This window comes from Corythoichthys intestinalis, chromosome 7 (genome assembly GCF_030265065.1).
Source record: "Corythoichthys intestinalis isolate RoL2023-P3 chromosome 7, ASM3026506v1, whole genome shotgun sequence".
NCBI lineage: Eukaryota > Metazoa > Chordata > Actinopteri > Syngnathiformes > Syngnathidae > Corythoichthys > Corythoichthys intestinalis.
This window is the reverse complement of record NC_080401.1, coordinates 58877686-58896017: the sequence shown is the minus strand read 5'-3', so window position 1 is coordinate 58896017 and position 18332 is coordinate 58877686. Positions and strand designations below refer to the sequence as shown.

At 38.1% G+C, this 18332-nt stretch overlaps 1 protein-coding gene across 1 annotated transcript; it reads right to left on the bottom strand.

Moving 5' to 3' along the window:
- Window positions 1-1161: 1161 nt before the first annotated feature.
- On the bottom strand, window positions 1162-17832 carry LOC130919008 (calreticulin-like). Its single transcript, XM_057841360.1, has 8 exons — window positions 17709-17832; window positions 15272-15373; window positions 12942-13145; window positions 12752-12846; window positions 10849-11058; window positions 6073-6330; window positions 5911-6003; window positions 1162-1569 (listed from the first exon to the last, which is right to left on the bottom strand). The coding sequence occupies exons 1-8, from the start codon at window positions 17800-17802 to the stop codon at window positions 1396-1398; spliced, it is 1230 nt and encodes a 409-aa protein (XP_057697343.1). The 5' UTR covers window positions 17803-17832; the 3' UTR covers window positions 1162-1395.
- Window positions 17833-18332: the final 500 nt, after the last annotated feature.

The window sequence follows — 18332 nt, the reverse complement described above, 5'->3', positions numbered from 1 at the left end:
TTTCTGGAGAAAATAAGCACTTCCTGTAGATTTTCGGTCACTTTCTGTTAATTGTAGAGCAATGCTGGGTAATTTATTAACTCACTGGCTGCCTTTGACGGTGCTAGACGTCCAATTCATTTTAACTGTTGTAAGGATGATGAATGAACGTGAAAATCTTATTTTGTTTCAACAGAAAGTTACCCCTAAATGCCACTAATCAACAGGAAGTGACAATCTCAACAGGAAGTGACCCCAAATGCCCTCAAATCAATAGGAATTGACCTGATATCAACAGGAAGTGACACCGAAATGCCCCCCAGATGAATAGAAATTGACCTGGTTTCAACAGGAAGTGAACAGATATGAGAAGGAAGTGAACCTAAAATGCTTCCATTTAAACAGGAAGTGACCGGATATCAACAGGAAGTCACCCTGAAATGCTTCCAAATCAACAAGAAGTGACTCAAAATGCCACAAATCGATTGAAATTGACCTGATAGCAACAGGAAGTGACCTGATATCAACACGAAGTGACCCTGAACTGCTTCCAAATCAACAGGAAGTGACTGAAAATGCCACAAATCGATTTAAATTGACCTGATAGCAATAGGAAGTGACCCGATATCAATAAAAGACCATAAAATGCCCCCAAAACAAAAGGAAACAACCTGATATCAACAGGAAGTGACCCTGAAATGCCCCCAAATCAACAGGAAGTTGCCAGATTTTAACAGGAAGTGACCCAAAATGCCTTAAATTGATAGGAATTGATCAGCTAACAACAGGAAGTGACCCCGAAATACCCCCAAATCAATAGGAAGTGACCTGATATCAACAGGAAGTGACTGATATCAACAGGAAGTTACCCTGAAATACTTCCAAATCAACAGGAAGTTACCCTGAAATGCTTCCAAATCAACACGAAGTGACCCAATATATCAACCATCGCACCCAGAAATTGCTTTTACTATTTTTTTTCAGTACTTTCTTAAATTTTTAGATTTATTTAGCCCGGCATTTATTTACATATTTTCTTTCTTCATTTCAGTTTTTATTTAGTTATTTCAGCTTTTATGCCTGTATTTCAACATGTACTAATTTAAAATTTGTATTTATTTCAACAGTTATTTATTGTGTATTCACTCCAGTTTTGGCAAAAACTTATCGGATAACTAAATGTATCATTAATTTTTACTTCAGTGCTTTGATATTTATGTTTGTCAACATTTGAGCATGTATTTATCAAATACATAACATACAAATACAATATCAATTTATCAAAAATCAACCAAAAATTTGAAAAAAAAAAGAACATTCCAGTCATACAAACACAAACTGAAAGAAAAAATTAAAGCTGGCTGCCACGGATGGCGAAAGACGTCCAATCCGTTTTGACTGGGAGAGTGGCAGTGACTACAGTTCCGTTTTTTTAAAGGTCTGTGGTTTCTTCTCTTCGTCGTCACGCTTGTCGCCATCTTTGTCATCGTCGTTGTCGTTAAAAATATCTTGGCGGTCCTTCACCATCTGTTCCGCCCATTTCTCCCTGTCCAGCTCGTCTTGCTCCTCCTTCATCTTCTTCTCGCCAGCCTGCACAGAGCAAAAGGCACATAAGAGTCAGAAACGGACCCAGGTAGGCCTCAAAATCAAAAGGGGGTCACTCAAAACAAACGGGAAGTGACCAATAATGCCCAAAAGTTAACAGGAAGTGGCCAGTAATGCCCCAAAGTAGACAAGTAGTGACCCAAAATCAACAAAGTCAAACAGAAATGTACAAAAATCCCCAAATTGACAGAAAATCAAACAAAAATGCTACAAAATTGACAGGGCACTGACAATTAATAGGAAGTGTCAAGAAAATGCCGAACAATCAACAGGAAGTGACCCAGTGTTGACACAAAATCAACAAGAAGTGACATAAAATGAACAGTTAAACAAAAATGTCTCAATCAACAAGAAGTGACCTGGTACTAACTTAAAATCAACCGGAAGTGACCTAGAAATGTCCCAAAATCAACAAGAAGTCACCTGAAATTAACAGGAAGTGACGAGAAATTCAGCTAAACCAACAGGAAGTGACCCAGTGCTGACCCAAAATCAGGAAGTGACCTGGAAATACCCCAAAATCCATAGCAAGTCACCTGAAATCAACAGGAAGTAACCCAATATTGACCCAAAATCAATAGGAAGTGACCCAAAATCAAAAGGAAGTGACGCAGATATACACCGAAATCAATCGCAAGTGACCCAAAATTGGACAAAAAGTCAACCAGAACTGCCCTCAACATCAACAGGAAGTGACTTAGTATTGACCCAAAATCAATAGGAAGGGAACGAAAATCGACAGGAAATGACCCGACATGAACACAAAGTCAAGCAAAAGTGTCTCAAACTCAACAGGAAGTGACCTAGTACTGTCCCAAAACAAACCGGAAATGACCTAAAAATGCCCCAAAATGAACAGGAAGTGACCAAAAACCAACAGAAAATGACCAAAATGAACACAAAGTCAAATAAAAATGTCTCAAAACCAACAGGAAGTGACCTAGTACTGACCCAAACTCAACAGGGGCCCAAAATTGAAAATCAACAGGAAGTGACCCAAAAATTCCCCCAAATCAACAGCAAATCACCTGAAATCATCAGGGAGTGACCCAGTATTGACCCAAAAGCAGTAGGAAGTGACCCAAAATGAACAGGAAGTGACCCAAAATGAACACAGTGACCCAAAATAACTACAAAGACAAGCAAAAATGTCACAATATTAACAGGAAGTGACCTAGTACTGAACCAAACTCAACAGGAAGTGACCCGATATCAACAGGAAGTGACCCAAAATGAACACAAAGTCATAAAAAAATGCGGCAAATCACAGGACGTGACCTAGTGTCTACCCAAAATTAACAGGAAATTACCTGGATATACCCAGAAATCAATAGCAAGTGGCCCAAAAATGACAATCAACAGGAAGTGACTCAGTATTGACCCAAGATAAACAGGAAGTGACCCTAAATCAACAGGAAGTGACCCAAAATGAACACAAAGTCAGGCAAATATGTCTCAATATCAACAGGAAGTAACCTAGTACTGACCCAAGCTCAACAGGAAGTGACCCCATATCAATAGGAAGTGACGCAAAATCAACAGGAAGTGACCCAAAATGAACACAGTGACCCAAAATAACAACAAAGTCAGGCAAAAATGTCACAATATCAACAGGAAGTGACCTAGTACTGACCCAAACTCAATAGGTAGTGACCCGATATCAACAGGAAATGACCCCAAAATGAACACAAAGTCAAACAAAAATGTTTCAAAACCAAGAGGAAGTGACACTGTGTCTCCCCAAAATGAACAGGAAGTGACCCGGATATACCCAGAAATCAATAGCAAGTGGCCCAAAATTAAAAAAACCAACAGCAAGTGACCTGAAATCAACAGGAAGTGACCCAGAAATGTACAAACATCAACAGGAAGTGACTTGAAATTAACAGGACGTGACCCAGTATTGACACAATATCAACAGGAAGTGACCTAGTACTGACCCAAACCCAACAGGATTTGACCCAATATAAACAGGAAGTGGCCTAAAATGAACACAGTGACCCAAAATAACAACAGAGTCAAGAAAAAATGTCACAATATCAACAGGAAGGGACCTAGTACTGACCCAAACTCAACAAGAAGTGACTCGATATCGTCAGAAAGTTACCCGATACCAACAGGAAAATACCCAAAATGAACAAAAAGTCAGACAAAAAATGTTTCAAAACCAAAAGGAAGTGACCTAGTGCTGACCCAAACCCAACAGGAAGTGACCCAATAGAAACAGGAAGTGACCCAAAATGAACACAGTGACCCAAAAAACTACAAAGTCAAGCAAAAATGTCACAATATCAACAGGAAGTAACCTAGCACTGACCCAAACCCAACAGGAAGTGACCCGATATCAACAGGAAATGACCCAAAATCAACAGGAAGTTACTGTACTTGTATTTACACCGAAATCAAATGCAAGTGACCCAAAATTGGACAGGAAGTGAACTACAATTGCCCACAAAATCAACCCAGTATTGACCCAAACTCAACAGGAAATGACCCCATATCAACAGGAAGTGACCAAAAATGAGCACAAAGTAATTTTTCTTGTTGATATTGGGTCACTTCCTGTTGAGTTGTGGTCAGTACTAGGTCACTTCCTATTGATATTGAAATGTTACCTGACTTTGTGGTTATTTTGGATCACTGTGTTCATTTTGGGTCACTTCCTGTTGAGTTTGGGTCAGTAATAGGTTACTTCCTGTTGATATTGAGAAATTTTTGCTCAACTTTGTGTTCATTTTGGGTCACTTCCTGTTGATTTGTGGTTAATTCCTATTGATTTTCAATTTTGGGCCACTTGCTATTGATTTCTGGGTATATCCGGGTCACTTCCTGTTCATTTTGGGGAGACACAATGTCACTTCCTGTTGGTTTTGAAACATTTTTGTTTAACTTTGTGTTCATTTTGGATCATTTCCTATTGATATCGTGTCATTTCCTGTCGGGTTTGGGTCAGTACTAGGTCACTTCCTGTTGATATTGTGACATATTTGCTTGACTTTGTAGTTATTTTGGGTCACTGTGTTCATTTCGGGTCACTTCCTCTTGATATGGGGTCACTTCCTGTAGGGTTTGGGTCAGTACTAGGTCACTTCATGTTGATATTGAGAAATTTTTGCTTGATTTTGTGTTCATTTTGGGTCACTTCCTGTTGATTTATGGTTACTTCCTATTGATTTTCAATTTTGGACCACTTGCTATTGATTTCTGGGTATATCCGGGTCACTTCCTGTTCATTTCGGGGAGACACAATGTCACTTCCTGTTGGTTTTGAAACATTTTTGTTTAACTTTGTGTTCATTTTGGATCATTTCCTATTGATATCGTGTCATTTCCTGTCGGGTTTGGGTCAGTACTAGGTCACTTCCTGTTGATATTGTGACATTTTTGCTTGACTTTGTAGTTATTTTGGGTCACTGTGTTCATCTTGGGTCACTTCCTGTTGATATGGGGTCACTTCCTATTGGGTTTGGGTCAGTACTAGGTCACTTCCTGTTGCATTTTTGCATGAGTTTGTGTTCATTTTTGGTCTTTTCCTGACAATTTTTATTCACTTGCTATTGATTTTGGGTTCATTTGGTGACGACATTTTGATATGGGGTCACTTCCTGTTGGGTTTGGGTCAGTTATAGGTCACTTCCTGTTGATATTGGGACATTTTTGCATGAGTTAGTGGTCATTTTTGGTCATTTCCTGTTGATTTTTGTTCACTTTGTTCACTTCCTATTGATTTTGGGTTCATTTGGTGACGACATTTTGATAAGGGGTCACTTCCTGTTGAGTTTGGGTCAGTACTAGGTCACTTCCTGTTTATATTGAGACATTTTTGCATAAGTTTGTGTTCATTTTTGGTCATTTCCTGTCGATTTTTGTTCATTTCCTATTGATTTTGGGTTCATTTGGTGACAACATTTCGATATGGGGTCACTTCCTGTTGGGTTTGGGCTAGTACTAGGTCACTTCCTGTTGATATTGAGACATTTTTGCATGGGTTTGTGTTCGTTTTTTATCATTTCCTGTCGATTTTGTTCATTTCCTATTGATTTTGGGTTCATTTGGTGACGGCATTTTGATAAGGGGTCACTTCCTGTTGGGTTTTGGGTCAGTACCAGGTCACTTCCTGTTGATATTGTAGTGACCTAGTACTGACTCAAACCCAAAATGAACAAAAAGTCAAACAGATATGTGTTAAATCTACAGGGAGTCACCTGAAATCAACAGGAAGTGACCCAGTACTGTCCCAAAACTAACAGGAAATGACCCAAAATGAGCAGGAAGTGTCAAAATGATTGGACGTTTATATCCGTCAACGGCAGTATAACTTGTTACCTGCGTGAGTCCCCAAGTTTGGCGGGCAAACTCTTCGGCTTCCTTCTCGTCGTCACCGATGAAGAAGTTGTCAAAAATGCTTCCGGATTTGACCTGAAGGGGGCGATGCCTCATTTAGAGCGCATTTTGAACATCCTCTCTCGTCGGGAGGCGGGCACTCACCTGCCAAAGCTCTAATCCCAACGCGCCGATGTCGTCGAATTTGTACATTTGGTCGTCGGGATGGTAGTCCGGGTTGGGGATCTCGGGGTGGACCCAGGGGCCTTTGTAGTTGGGGTTGTCCAACTGCCTGGGCGTCCACTCGCCCTTGTAATCCGGATTAGGGATGGAGCGAGGCGCCCACACGCCGTCGATGGTGACGTCCCATTCGCGGGGCTTGCGGTGGTAGGGGTCCGGGATGTTTTCCGGCTGATCCCAGTCCTGCGCAAAAGCGGGAAAGGTTTTTTTCATTTTTTGATGATTTCGTTTTTCATTAATTTTTATAGTTAATTCCAATTTTAAAATACCAAATTTTTATCCGACAAGTTTTGAATTGGATTTTTTAATTCATTTTTTTGTAAGCCTAGAAACAGACTTTGCTATGTATTATATATATTCACTGATAGTGAAGTCTATGGCTTATAATAGATTATAAAATAAGAAGAAAATCACAAAAATCTCATTTTATAATATTTTTTCTTTTAATTTTTTGGGATGCTTAGATTTTTGTGAATTTCCCCTATTTTATATACTTTTCTGAATTCAAAAAATCATTTTATTTTGTATGCTTAGATTTTTTTTTCTTAATTGATGTACTCTTTTTATTAAATATTTTTTTCTTTCATTTTTGTTTGCTTATATTTTTGTGATTTCTTTTTCCATTTTATATGCGTTTTTTTTTTTCATTTCTTGTATGTTTTGATTTTTTTGATTTTCCCCCATTTTATGTTTTTTAAAAATTAAAAAATCATTTTATTTTGTATGCTTTGATTTTTTAATTGATTTGATTTTTTTCTCTCTCTCTCTCTTTTTTCTTTTTCTTTTTTCATTTTTTTGAATGCTTATTGTTTTGTGATTTTTCCCCTATTTTAGATGCTATTTTTTCATTTTTTTGTATGTTTTGATTTTTGTACTTTTCCCCCTATTTTATATGCTTTTTTAAAATAAAAAAATTCCTTTTATTTTGTATGCTCTTTTTTTAAATATTTTTTTCTTTTCATTTTTGTTTGCTTATATTTTTATAATTTCTTTTTCTATTTTATATGCTTTTTAAAAAAAAATTGTATGTTTAGATTTGTGTGATTTTCCCCCTATTTTATATGCTAAAAAATCACAAAAATCTCTTTTTAATATATATATATATATTATATATATATATATATATATATATATATATATATATATATATATATATATATAATTTTTTTTAACATATTGTTTTTTGTTCTTTTCTTTTTTTTCCATTTCTTTGGTATGCCTAGATTTTTGTGATTTCTGACCTACTTCATGTTTTGGTTTTATTTTGTACGCTTAGATTTTTGTGATTTTTTTATTAATTTTTATTCATTAATTTTTATGAAGGTTTTCAAAAAAATATTTTCTTTATAAAAAATGGGTTTTATTATTATTTTTTTTTTAAATTGTGTATGATTTGATTTCTTCCATTTTGTAATTATTATTATTTTTATGATTAGTTTATAAAAAAACTAAAAACAATAATGACGTGACAAAATATAAATAAATAATTATTAAAATCATAATTTAAAAAAAATCCCTGAAACTTAATAAAATAATTATGAATAAATAAAAAAATAAATATAAAACTAAAATAATATACAGAATAATAAAATTAAAAACATGTTTTTTAAATAATTTAAAAAATATATTTAAAAAAAATATAAGAGGAAATGAGTTATTTATCAAATTACAAAAAAAGGAAACTATTAAAAAAAACTGTAAAAGAAAAAAAGGTTTATAAAATAAGGGGGAAAATCTGAAAAATAATTAAATGCTGTTTGCATTTTATTTCAAATGTACAATTATTATAACTTCTAGAGGTGTGTATATATATATATATATTATTCAATAGGAATTTAAACTAGGTAGAATAATTAGTTACAATGTCCTCGTGGGATAAACGAAAAAATCTTGCGTACGCCTTTGGATTTAAGATTTGGAATTGGAACAAAGACAAAAATAGAAGTTGAAATGCTAGTAAGTAACATCCCACGTAGTAAGCTAGCAGGAAATACGACCATTTATCCAAGACTCAAAAGCAGTTGAACTGGTTTCCGGGCTGCTGGTTCTTCTTGCTGCGCCACTTTACAACTGCCTGCTTCACTTAACTAAAATGAGTTCCTTCAAAACGCTTTGCAGAGAAAAATAGGGCAGCAAAATCTTTCCATACATAATGGAGGGAGCCATTTTTGTAGTTTCTTTCCTGATTCTGTTTCTTCACCATTCATTCAATCATCATCTTAATTCATTCACTGCCAGTGACAATCTGATTTGACTAAGGGCTGTCAATAGCAAGTCACCCCAAATCAACAGGAATTGAACCGCAAATTCCCCATTATCAACAGGAAGTGACCCAGAATCAACAGGAAGTAAATCTAAATCTACAGAGTGTGACCCAGAGATGCCCCAAAATAAATAGGAAGTGAGCCATTATCAACAGGAGGTTGAAATATCTAAAAATCATCAGGAAGTGACCTTGTAATGCCCCCAGAAGTGACCGAAGATGAACAGGTAATGACCTTCAGAAATTAACCGAGCACAAAATTACTGCCACCCTCCTGCTTCAAATGGATTGCACCACTACCAGGGACAAACTTGCATAGGGTCGATTGGCACCGTCTTCATACAGTGGGGCAAATAAGTATTTAGTCAACCACCAATTTTGCAAGTTCTCCAACTTGAAAAGATTAGAGAGGCCTGTAATTGTCAACATGGGTAAACCTCAACCATGAGAGACAGAACTTGGAGAGAAAAAAAAACAGAAAATCACATTGTTTGATTTTTAAAGAATTTATTTCCAAATTACAGTGGAAAATAAGTTATTGGTCACCTACAAACAAGCAAGATTTCTGGCTGTCAAAGAGGTCTAACTTCAAGGAGATGTTTTTTTTTCTCAAATTGGAAAGGATAAGACTGACGCTATGTGGATCAGTTGCGTCCTTTGAGAACGCTTGGAACCCGTTTTTTGCATATGTCAGAAGCACAAATTGCCATCTCTGTGTGGATTCTTGAACTATGCCTGGAAAATTATGCCAATATAAAGGTGTATATATATCTATATATATGTGTTTTTTTTCTGTTTCTTGGTCTGTGCTCTTTTCCCTCTTTAAAGGGAAACAACTATATTAACAATACATTGCTTTTTGAGGATATGTGCCGTGGGTATTGGGTGAGTTTTTTTTTTTTTTTTTTTTTTTTTAAATTTAGTTTAAGTATGAAAAAAAAAGAATGCTCAAATGTTGTTACCTCATTTGCTTGTGCTATATTGGTTCAATAAACAAAGTTTACAAAAAAAAAAAAAAAAAGAGGTCTAACTTCTTCTAACAAGGTCTAATGAGGTTCCACTCATTACCTGTATTAATGGCACCTGTTTTAACTCATTATCGGTATAAAAGACACCTGTCCACAACCTCAGTCAGTCACACTCCAAACTCCACTATGGCCATGACCAAAGAGCTGTCGAAGGACACCAGAGACAAAATTGTAGACCTGCCCCAGGCTGGGAAGACTGAATCTGCAATAGGTAAAACGCTTGGTGTAAAGAAATCAACTGTGGGAGCAATTATTAGGAAATGGAAGACATACAAGACCACTGATAATCTCCCTCGATCTGGGGCTCCATGCAAGATCTCACCCCGTGGCATCAAAATGATAACAAGAACGGTGAGCAAAAATCCCAGAACCACACAGGGGGACCTAATGAATGACCTACAGAGAGCTAGGACCACATTAACAAAGGCTACTATCAGTAACACAATGCGCTGCCAGGGACTCAAATCCTGCACTGCTAGACGTGTCCCCCTGCTGATGCCAGTACACGTCCGGGCCCGTATGCAGAGCATTTGGATGATCCGGAAGAGGACTGGGAGAATGTGTTATGGTCAGATGAAACCAAAATAGAACTTTTTGGTAGAAACACAGGTTCTTGTGTTTGGAGGAGAAAGAATACTGAATTGCATCCGAAGAACACCATACCCACTGTGAAGCATGGGGGTGGAAACATCATGTTTTGGGGCTGTTTTTCTGCAAAGGGACCAGGACGACTGATCTGTGTAAAGGAAAGAATGAATGGGGCCATGTATTGAGAGATTTTGAGTGAAAATCAGCAGCAAGGGCATTGAAGATGAGACGTGGCTGGGTCTTTCAGCATGACAATGATCCCAAACACACAGCCAGGGCAACGAAGGAGTGGCTTCGTAAGAAGCATTTCAAGGTCCTGGAGTGGCCTAGCCGGTCTCCAGATCTCAACCCCATGGAAAATCTGTGGAGGGAGTTGAAAGTCCGCGTTGCCCAACGACAGCCCCAAAACATCATTGCTCTAGAGGAGATCTGCTTGGAGGAATGGGCCAAAATACCAGCAACAGTGTGTGAAAAGCTTGTGAAGAGTTACAGAAAAAGTTTGGTCTCCGTTATTGCCAACAAAGAACTTTTTTGGTATTGACCAAATACTTATTTTCCACCATAATTTGCAAATAAATTCTTTAAAAATCAAACATTGTGATTTTCTTTTTTTTTTTTTCTCCGCATTCTGTCTCTCATGGTTGAGGTTTACCCATGTTGACAATTACAGGCCTCTAATATTTTCAAGTGGGGGAGAACTTGCACAATTAGTGGTTGACTAAATACTTATTTGCCCCACTGTACGTGAAGTCCTTTTATTTTGAAAGCACGACTAATTACATGACTTTGAGACGTGTGACTACGCAAGCTGTTCTGCGCTACCTCAGGTTTGGTGTCATCGGGGTCGTCCAATGTAGGACGGTCGTCCCAGTCGGCCGGTTTGCTCGCCAGCGGGTCCGGGACAGTCCTGGGAGGCAGAAGGTCCCAGTCGTCCTCCAGCGAACCTTCCGCCACCCGCTCGTTGTCGATCTTCACCTCGTACGTTTGGTCCGAGCGGAGCACTAGCGTGTACAGGTGGCTCAGAACGTCGTCCTTCAAAAAATGATATCGGCATCAGGCTGCTGTATTTTTTTCAGTTTTTGACCAAATGTAAAGATTGGACTTGATGATGACAAAAGTTGGGGATTTTGAGAGAAAAAAAAATGTTCTTTTCGGTTTGAGAAGTCATTTTTGAGAGGAAAAGTTGATTAAATGATTGATTGATTGATTTATTGTTTATATTATATATATTGTATGTATTGTTTATAAGTTTCAAAACAATTTTTTTTTCCAGATTTTCTTATTTCTCTGAAAAAGATTTTTTTCAGCCTGTTACTTGCACTACATGTACTTGAATGTTCTTGTAGTACAACTACAAGTACTACAAATACGTGTACTTGTGCTACAACGACATGTACTACAAGTGCGTGTACCTGCGTCTACTTGTACTACAAATATGATTACTTTTAGTACAAGTGTGTGTACTTGTAGTCTACAAGTACTTGACTTGTAGTTGCGCGTACCTGCACCACAAGTGCGTGTACTTGTGCGTACTTTTACTACAGGTACGTGTACTTGCGCGTACTACAAGTACGTGTACTCATAGTAAAGTACTTGGAGTACAAGTATGTGTATTTGCGTGTACTTGTACTACAAGTACGTGCACTTGAACTACTCATATGTGTACTTGCCTCTACTTGTACTCCAAGTACATGTACTTGTGTGTACTAGTACTACAAGTACCTGTACTACCTCTACATACTTGTACAAGTATATGTACTTGTGTGTACTTGTGTGCACTTGTAGTACAAGTACGCGTACTTGTATTACAAGTACGTGTACTTGTGTGTACATTTACTACAAGTAAGTGTATAAGTACGTGTACTTGCATGGACTTGCACCACAAGTACATGTACATGCGTGTACTTCTACTTCTGTGTACCTGCTTGTACTTTTACTACAAGTACATGTACTTGCTTGTACTACAAGTATGTGTACTTTCTTGTACTACAAGTACGTGTACTTGCATGGACTTGCACCACATGTACATGTACTTGCGTGTACTTCTACTTCTGTGTACTTGCGCGTGCTTGCACTACCGGTATGTGTACTTGCGTGGTCTACAAGTACGTGCACTTGAACTACAAATACATGTACTTGCCTCTACTTGTACTCCAAGTACATGTACTTGAACCACAAATACGTGTACTTGCACATACTTGTATTACAAGTACGTGTACTTGTATTACAAGTATGTATACTTGCATGTACTTGTACTACGAGTACGTGTACTTGCGGGTACTTGTACTTGTGTGTACCTGTGCGTGCTTGTACTACAGGTATGTGTACTTGCGTGTACTTGTGCCAGAGGTACGTGTACTTGCGTGGACTTATGCTACAAGTACGTGTACTTTTTTGTCGTTGTACTTAAAGTATGTGTACTTGCATGTGTTTGTGCTTTGGTACTTCAAGTATGTGTACTTGCATGTACTTGTACTACAGGTACGTTTGCTTGTGTGTACTTGTGCTACAAGTACGTGTACTTGTGTATACTTGTTCTACAAGTATGTTTTTTTTCAGAGAAAAAAACAAACAATAAGAGAAAAAAATAGTTGAAAAAATTGCGAATTTTTAGAAATCTGCAATATTTTATCTATATAAGTTTATCATTCATTTTTTTTCCAGATAAATGAAAAAAAAAGTTATTTTGCATGAAAAATTAGAACCAAATTTTTGTTGTTTTAACCTTGCATTTGATGTCTTTTTTGATGAGATGTTCTCGTCCTTTGTAGTTGAGGATGACGTGAACCTTCTTGTTGCTGTTACCGCACATGTCGGGACCTCCAAAAAAAAGTCAAAAGTCACAAGTCAGACCTCCGCCGAAAGTGGTAAGAAAAATAAAATAAATAAAAAAGAGATCAGAGTTTTCTGCTGACCGAACATGATGTAGAAGGGCGACTCTCCGTTCATGCTCTTTTGGTCCATCTTCTCCGGGAAGATCTTGACGTAACCTCCTCCACAGTCCAGGTCCTGCTGGTGCTTGACGCTAAACTGGAGCACCAGAACTTTGCCCTCGTTGCTGAACGACGGGAAACGCGCCGACAGGGCGTAGAAACGTAGATCCTGGCTGGTCTGCAAGCCTGTATGCGCAAAAAAGGAGCCATATGTAAGATTTGCACTTCAATTACTTATGAAATACAGTATTTCAATAAACATTAAAGATGTTTCTTGGATATATTTCTAACACGGTTCTCAATGGTGAAGTTGAGATTTTCTCATTTTAAAAGTCAACAATCAGCCCGTTTTAGTCATTGTTTTGATTCTTAGTTTACAACGGATGTCCCGCCCTCCACACCAATCAGCCAATTATGAGATAAGTTCTTAGTTCTGTTCCAGTTGCCAGAGCTCTGTGAGATTCATAAACTAAGGTTGCAGAAATTAGACAAGGAAAGGCATATACGTTGTGTACTTGTACTGCAAGTACAAACACTTGGACTATAAGTATATGTACTTGCGTGTACTAGTACAAGTATATGTACTTGTACTACAATTACATGTATTTGCACAACATGTATGTGTCCATGCGTGTACTTGTACCACAAGTACATGCAGTAGTGCTACAAGTACATGTACTTGCACTACAAGTATGTTTACTCGCGTGTACTTGAACTACAAGTATGTGCTCGTGTGTACTTGCACTACAAGTACATGCGCTCGCGTGTACTTTTACTACAAGTACGTAGACTTGCACTACAAGTATGTGTGCTCGCGTGTACTTGCACCACCGGTACATGGATTAGCGTGTACTAGCTCCACAAGAACGTGTACTAGTACCACAAGTACGTGCACTCGCGTGTACTAGGACCACAATTACGTATACTAGCGTTTACTAGCACCACAAGTACGTGTACTCGTGTGTACTAGCACCACAAGTACGTATACTAGCATTACTAGCACCACAAGTACGTATAATAGCGTTTACTAGCGTTTACTAGCACCACAAGTACATGTACTTGTGTGTACTAGCACCACAAATACATGTACTCGCGTGTACTAGCACCATAAGTTTGTGTACTCGCGTGTACTAGCACCATGAATTTGTGTACTCGTGTGTACTAGCACCACAAGTACGTATACTAGCGTTTACTAGCACCACAAGTATGTATATACTAGCGTTTACTAGCACCACAAGTACGTGTACTTGTGTGTACTAGCACCATAGGTTTCTGTACTCCCGTGTACTAGCACCACAAGTATGTACTCACGTGTAGCAGTACCACCAGTACGTGTACTCACGTGTACTGGCACCACAAGTACATATACTAGCGTTTACTAGCACCACAAGTACGTATACTAGTGTTTACTAGCACCACAAGTACGTATACTCGTGTGTACTCGCACCACACGTACGTGTACTCGCGTGTAGTAGCGCCACAAGAATGTGTACTCGCATGTACTAGTGCCCACTACTAGTACTACAAGTATGTGTACTTGCTTGTAATCAGGGCCGGCCCAGGCCATTTTGGGGCCCTAAGCAAAATAATGCAAAGGGGCCCATATTTTTGGCCCACCATTTCGTCACAGTGTACTATGAAACCCATACATGCAATCCAACCTATACGTCCATATTTTGTATATTAATCAGATTTTGTTGCACTGCATACTTCAAACTTCTCACCCCAAATGATTGTCAGTACTTAGAGTAGATAGCGCCAAACCTTTTTCTAAAAGAGGAAAGAAAGAAGTTAAGGAAGAACTTTTATTCTTTTAAGCTTGTAATCAAGTATCAAAAGTCAAATAAAGCAAACTGTAGTAAACTAAATAGAATATAAATTAAACAATTGCCGGATTGGGGCCCCCCTAGTGGTCAGGGGCCCTAAACAGCTGCATAATCTGCGTATAGGCTGGGCCGGCCGTGCTTGTAATTGTACTACAAGTACGCAAACCAACACAGGAAAGTGAAGTGGGAGGGATGGCAGAATAAATGAACGTTCATTTGCCATTTACTCCCATGATTAAATAAATGTTTTCATAAAATAATCTTTTAAAAAATTATAATAATGTAATAAATGGAATTTTACTTGGAAGAAAATCCCCCCATAATTTTTTTTTTTTCAAATATTTTGTCTAGATTTATTTACTCTGTAAATCATATTTGAGCAAAAAAAAAAAAAAAAAGCACTTCCAGATTTTGCTAACATTGAAAAAATTTTGCCGTATCAACCAATGCACATTTTGGAGTTGATCTAGTTTTGGTTTGACTCACCTTTATCCAGTTCGGCGTCCCCGAAGAACTTTCCGGCGCTGAGCTCCCATTGGCCGTAATCCTTCTTGTGCTCGGACTCCACCCACCTGCTCTTCCAAGCATCTGGAAAAAAAAAAAGCAAAACTCTTAGCGACCTTGCTTAACCGGCTTGTAATGTCACAGCGGGAAATCCACGGCACGGCGAATAATTGCTGCCAACCCTCCCAGTTTAAAATAACTAGGATGTCCACCACTGTCAATGACAGCCCATGAGTTAAATTCTATGAAGTTTTTTTTTTCTTAAATGTGTTTATGGAGGCCTAAACAGTGTGTGACCATTGTGTTACTAGTACACGCAAGTACACATACTTGTTGTACTACTAGTACATATTAGTACACATACTTGTGGTGCAAATACACGTACATAGAGAACTGGTAAACACATACTTGTGGTACTAGTACACATAAGTATACTAATCGGAGTGCAAGTATACGCAACTACACGTGTTTGTAGTCCTAGTGCACACAAATACACGTACTTGTAGTACAGGTAAAGATGCTTGTGGTAAAAGTGCGTGTGTTAAAAGTACACATACAAGTAGTACTACCTGTACTACAGGTGCTTGTAGGACAAGCACATGCAAGTACATGTACTTGTACAACAAGTACACATATTTGGAGTACAAGTACACATATTTGTAGTCCAGGAACACGCACTGGTAGAACAAATACACACAAGTACACCCACATGTAGTACAAGCACACACAAGTACACGTACTACAAGTACACATATTTGAAGTACAAGTACACACACTTGTAGTACAAATACATGCAAGTTCAGGTGTTTGTAGTACAAGTACACTACAAGTACATGTACTTGCAGTGCAAGTACACGTTTGTAGTACAGGCACAAGTAGTACTACTTGTACTACAAGCCCACATATTTATAGAACAAGTACACCTACTTTTACTACAAGTACACATACTACAAGTACACACAAGTACACATACTTGTACTAAAAGTACGCATATTTAAAGTACAAGTACACATACTGTATGTAGAACAAGTACACGAACTTGTAGAACAAGAACATGGAAGTACAGGTGTTTGTAGTACAAGTATACTACAACTACACGTACTTGCAGAACAAGTACATGTTTGTAGTACACGCACAAGTACACATATTTGTAGTACAAGTACACACACTTGTAGTCCTACTTGTAATACAAGTACACATTTTCGTAGAACAAGTACACCTACTTTTACTACAAGTACACATACTAAAAGGACACATACTACTTGTAGTACAAGTACACATATAATTATTTGTAGACCATGTACACCTACTTGTAGTACAAGTACACGCACTTGTAGTACTACAAGTACACATATATAAAGTACAAGTACACATATACAGTGGGGAGAACAAGTATTTGATACACTGACAATGGGAAAACCCATTGGCAGTGTATCAAATACTTGTTCTCCCCACTGTATGAAGTATAAGTACATGCACTTGTAGTACAAGTACTCACACTTGTAGAGCAAATATACACAAGTACACTGACTTGTAGAGTACATGCAAGTACAGGTGATTGTAGTACATGTACAGTACAAATACATGTACTTGCAGTACAAGTACACGTTCATGGTACACTCACTTGTAGTACTACTACGAATACACATATTTGTAGAAGACGTACACCTACTTGTAGTAAAGGTACACACACTTGTAGTACTACTATTACTACAAGTACACGCAAGTACCCTTTCTTGTACTACAAATACACACACTTTAACTACAAGTACACATACTACAAGTACACATACTTCAAGTACATGTACTTGTACTAAAAGTACACGCAAGTACAGGTGTTTGTAGTACAAGTACAACACAAGTACACACACTTGCAGTGGAAGTGCACGTTTGTAGTAAATGCACAAGTAATAATACTTGGACTGCAAGTACACATATTTGTAGAACAAGTACACCTATTTGTAGTACAAGTACAAGCACTTGAAGGAGCGAATGAACTCACCCCTCCCGGTCAAAATGGATTAGACGTCCCTCGCCGTCAGCAGCAGACAGTGAGTTAATTGAACTTGTTTTGGAGTAGAAACCTAACTGATTTAATCTTTTTTATAGATTCCCGGGAGTGTCAAACCTGGCGCCCGGAGGCTCCCGGGATGATATTTTGCAGACGTCAAGCGAGGAAATGATTAAACAAAAAAAAAATTTTTTTCCCGATCAAATAAGTTATAAGTTTCTCAAAAAAATTAGAGATGAACAAAAAAATGTAACAAAGATAACTTAGTCGACATTATACATCATTGTCAATGAGTTAAATAACAAAAAAAAAAAGTCACATTCCTATAATTGTTACGAAAATATGAAATTCAAAAATCCTAAATCATAAAATATTGCGTTTAAAAATGATAAAAGTTCCATACGCCACCTCCATCCAGAAACTGCTCCTTGAAGTAGACCGTGCCGCCGACGCTCCAGGCGAGCACGGCGAGAAGTGCGAGGACAGCGGCCGGGAGAGGCATCACTTGAGTCGGCCTTGAGTTGAGGATGAAGACGCTCCAGCCGGAGCGGTAGCGGAGCTGATAAAGGCCGCCGAGCAACAGACAGCGTGCCGGGCACCTGTGGCCCGCGCTCATTGGTCGAGCGCTCGGCCAATCGGAAGAAACCACGAGTGTGCTTTTCGGAAAGCTTCGGAATATTTCGGGCGATGTTTCCTACTTCCGCCTTGTAACAGAAAGGAAAACATTTCCACGCTTTTTTGGGTCCTAAATAACAAAGCGATAAAAGTTGTTGTGGATTCTGTTTAGGAGGAACAACAGTGAGTGGAATTGTCTAATTTTAAACGCCAGAATTTAGCTAATTTACCGCCACTGGCGGCAACAGACGTCCCTGTCACGCTGCCAGAGTTGCTTTAAAAATGTTCTGTTTTTACATTGACCTCGAATAACTTTGTCTTATTAACGTTTACAACACTGAAATTCTGGAAACTTATTAACAACCTTGCTACTATTCAATCGGCTTCAATGTTTTTGTCATAAATAACTAAATGGTT

What these genes read in the sequence shown, in the direction of transcription:
- LOC130919008 (XM_057841360.1), bottom strand. Translation starts at nt 17,802, where the DNA reads ATGCCTCTCCCGGCCGCTGTCCTCGCACTTCTCGCCGTGCTCGCCTGG. An exon ending in AAAAAGACATCAAATGCAAG is followed by an intron (nt 11,059 to 12,751) that starts GTTAAAACAACA and finishes CATTTTTTGAAG; the next exon opens with GACGACGTTCTGAGCCACCT. An exon ending in CCGATGACACCAAACCTGAG is followed by an intron (nt 6,331 to 10,848) that starts GTAGCGCAGAAC and finishes GCTTTTGCGCAG; the next exon opens with GACTGGGATCAGCCGGAAAA.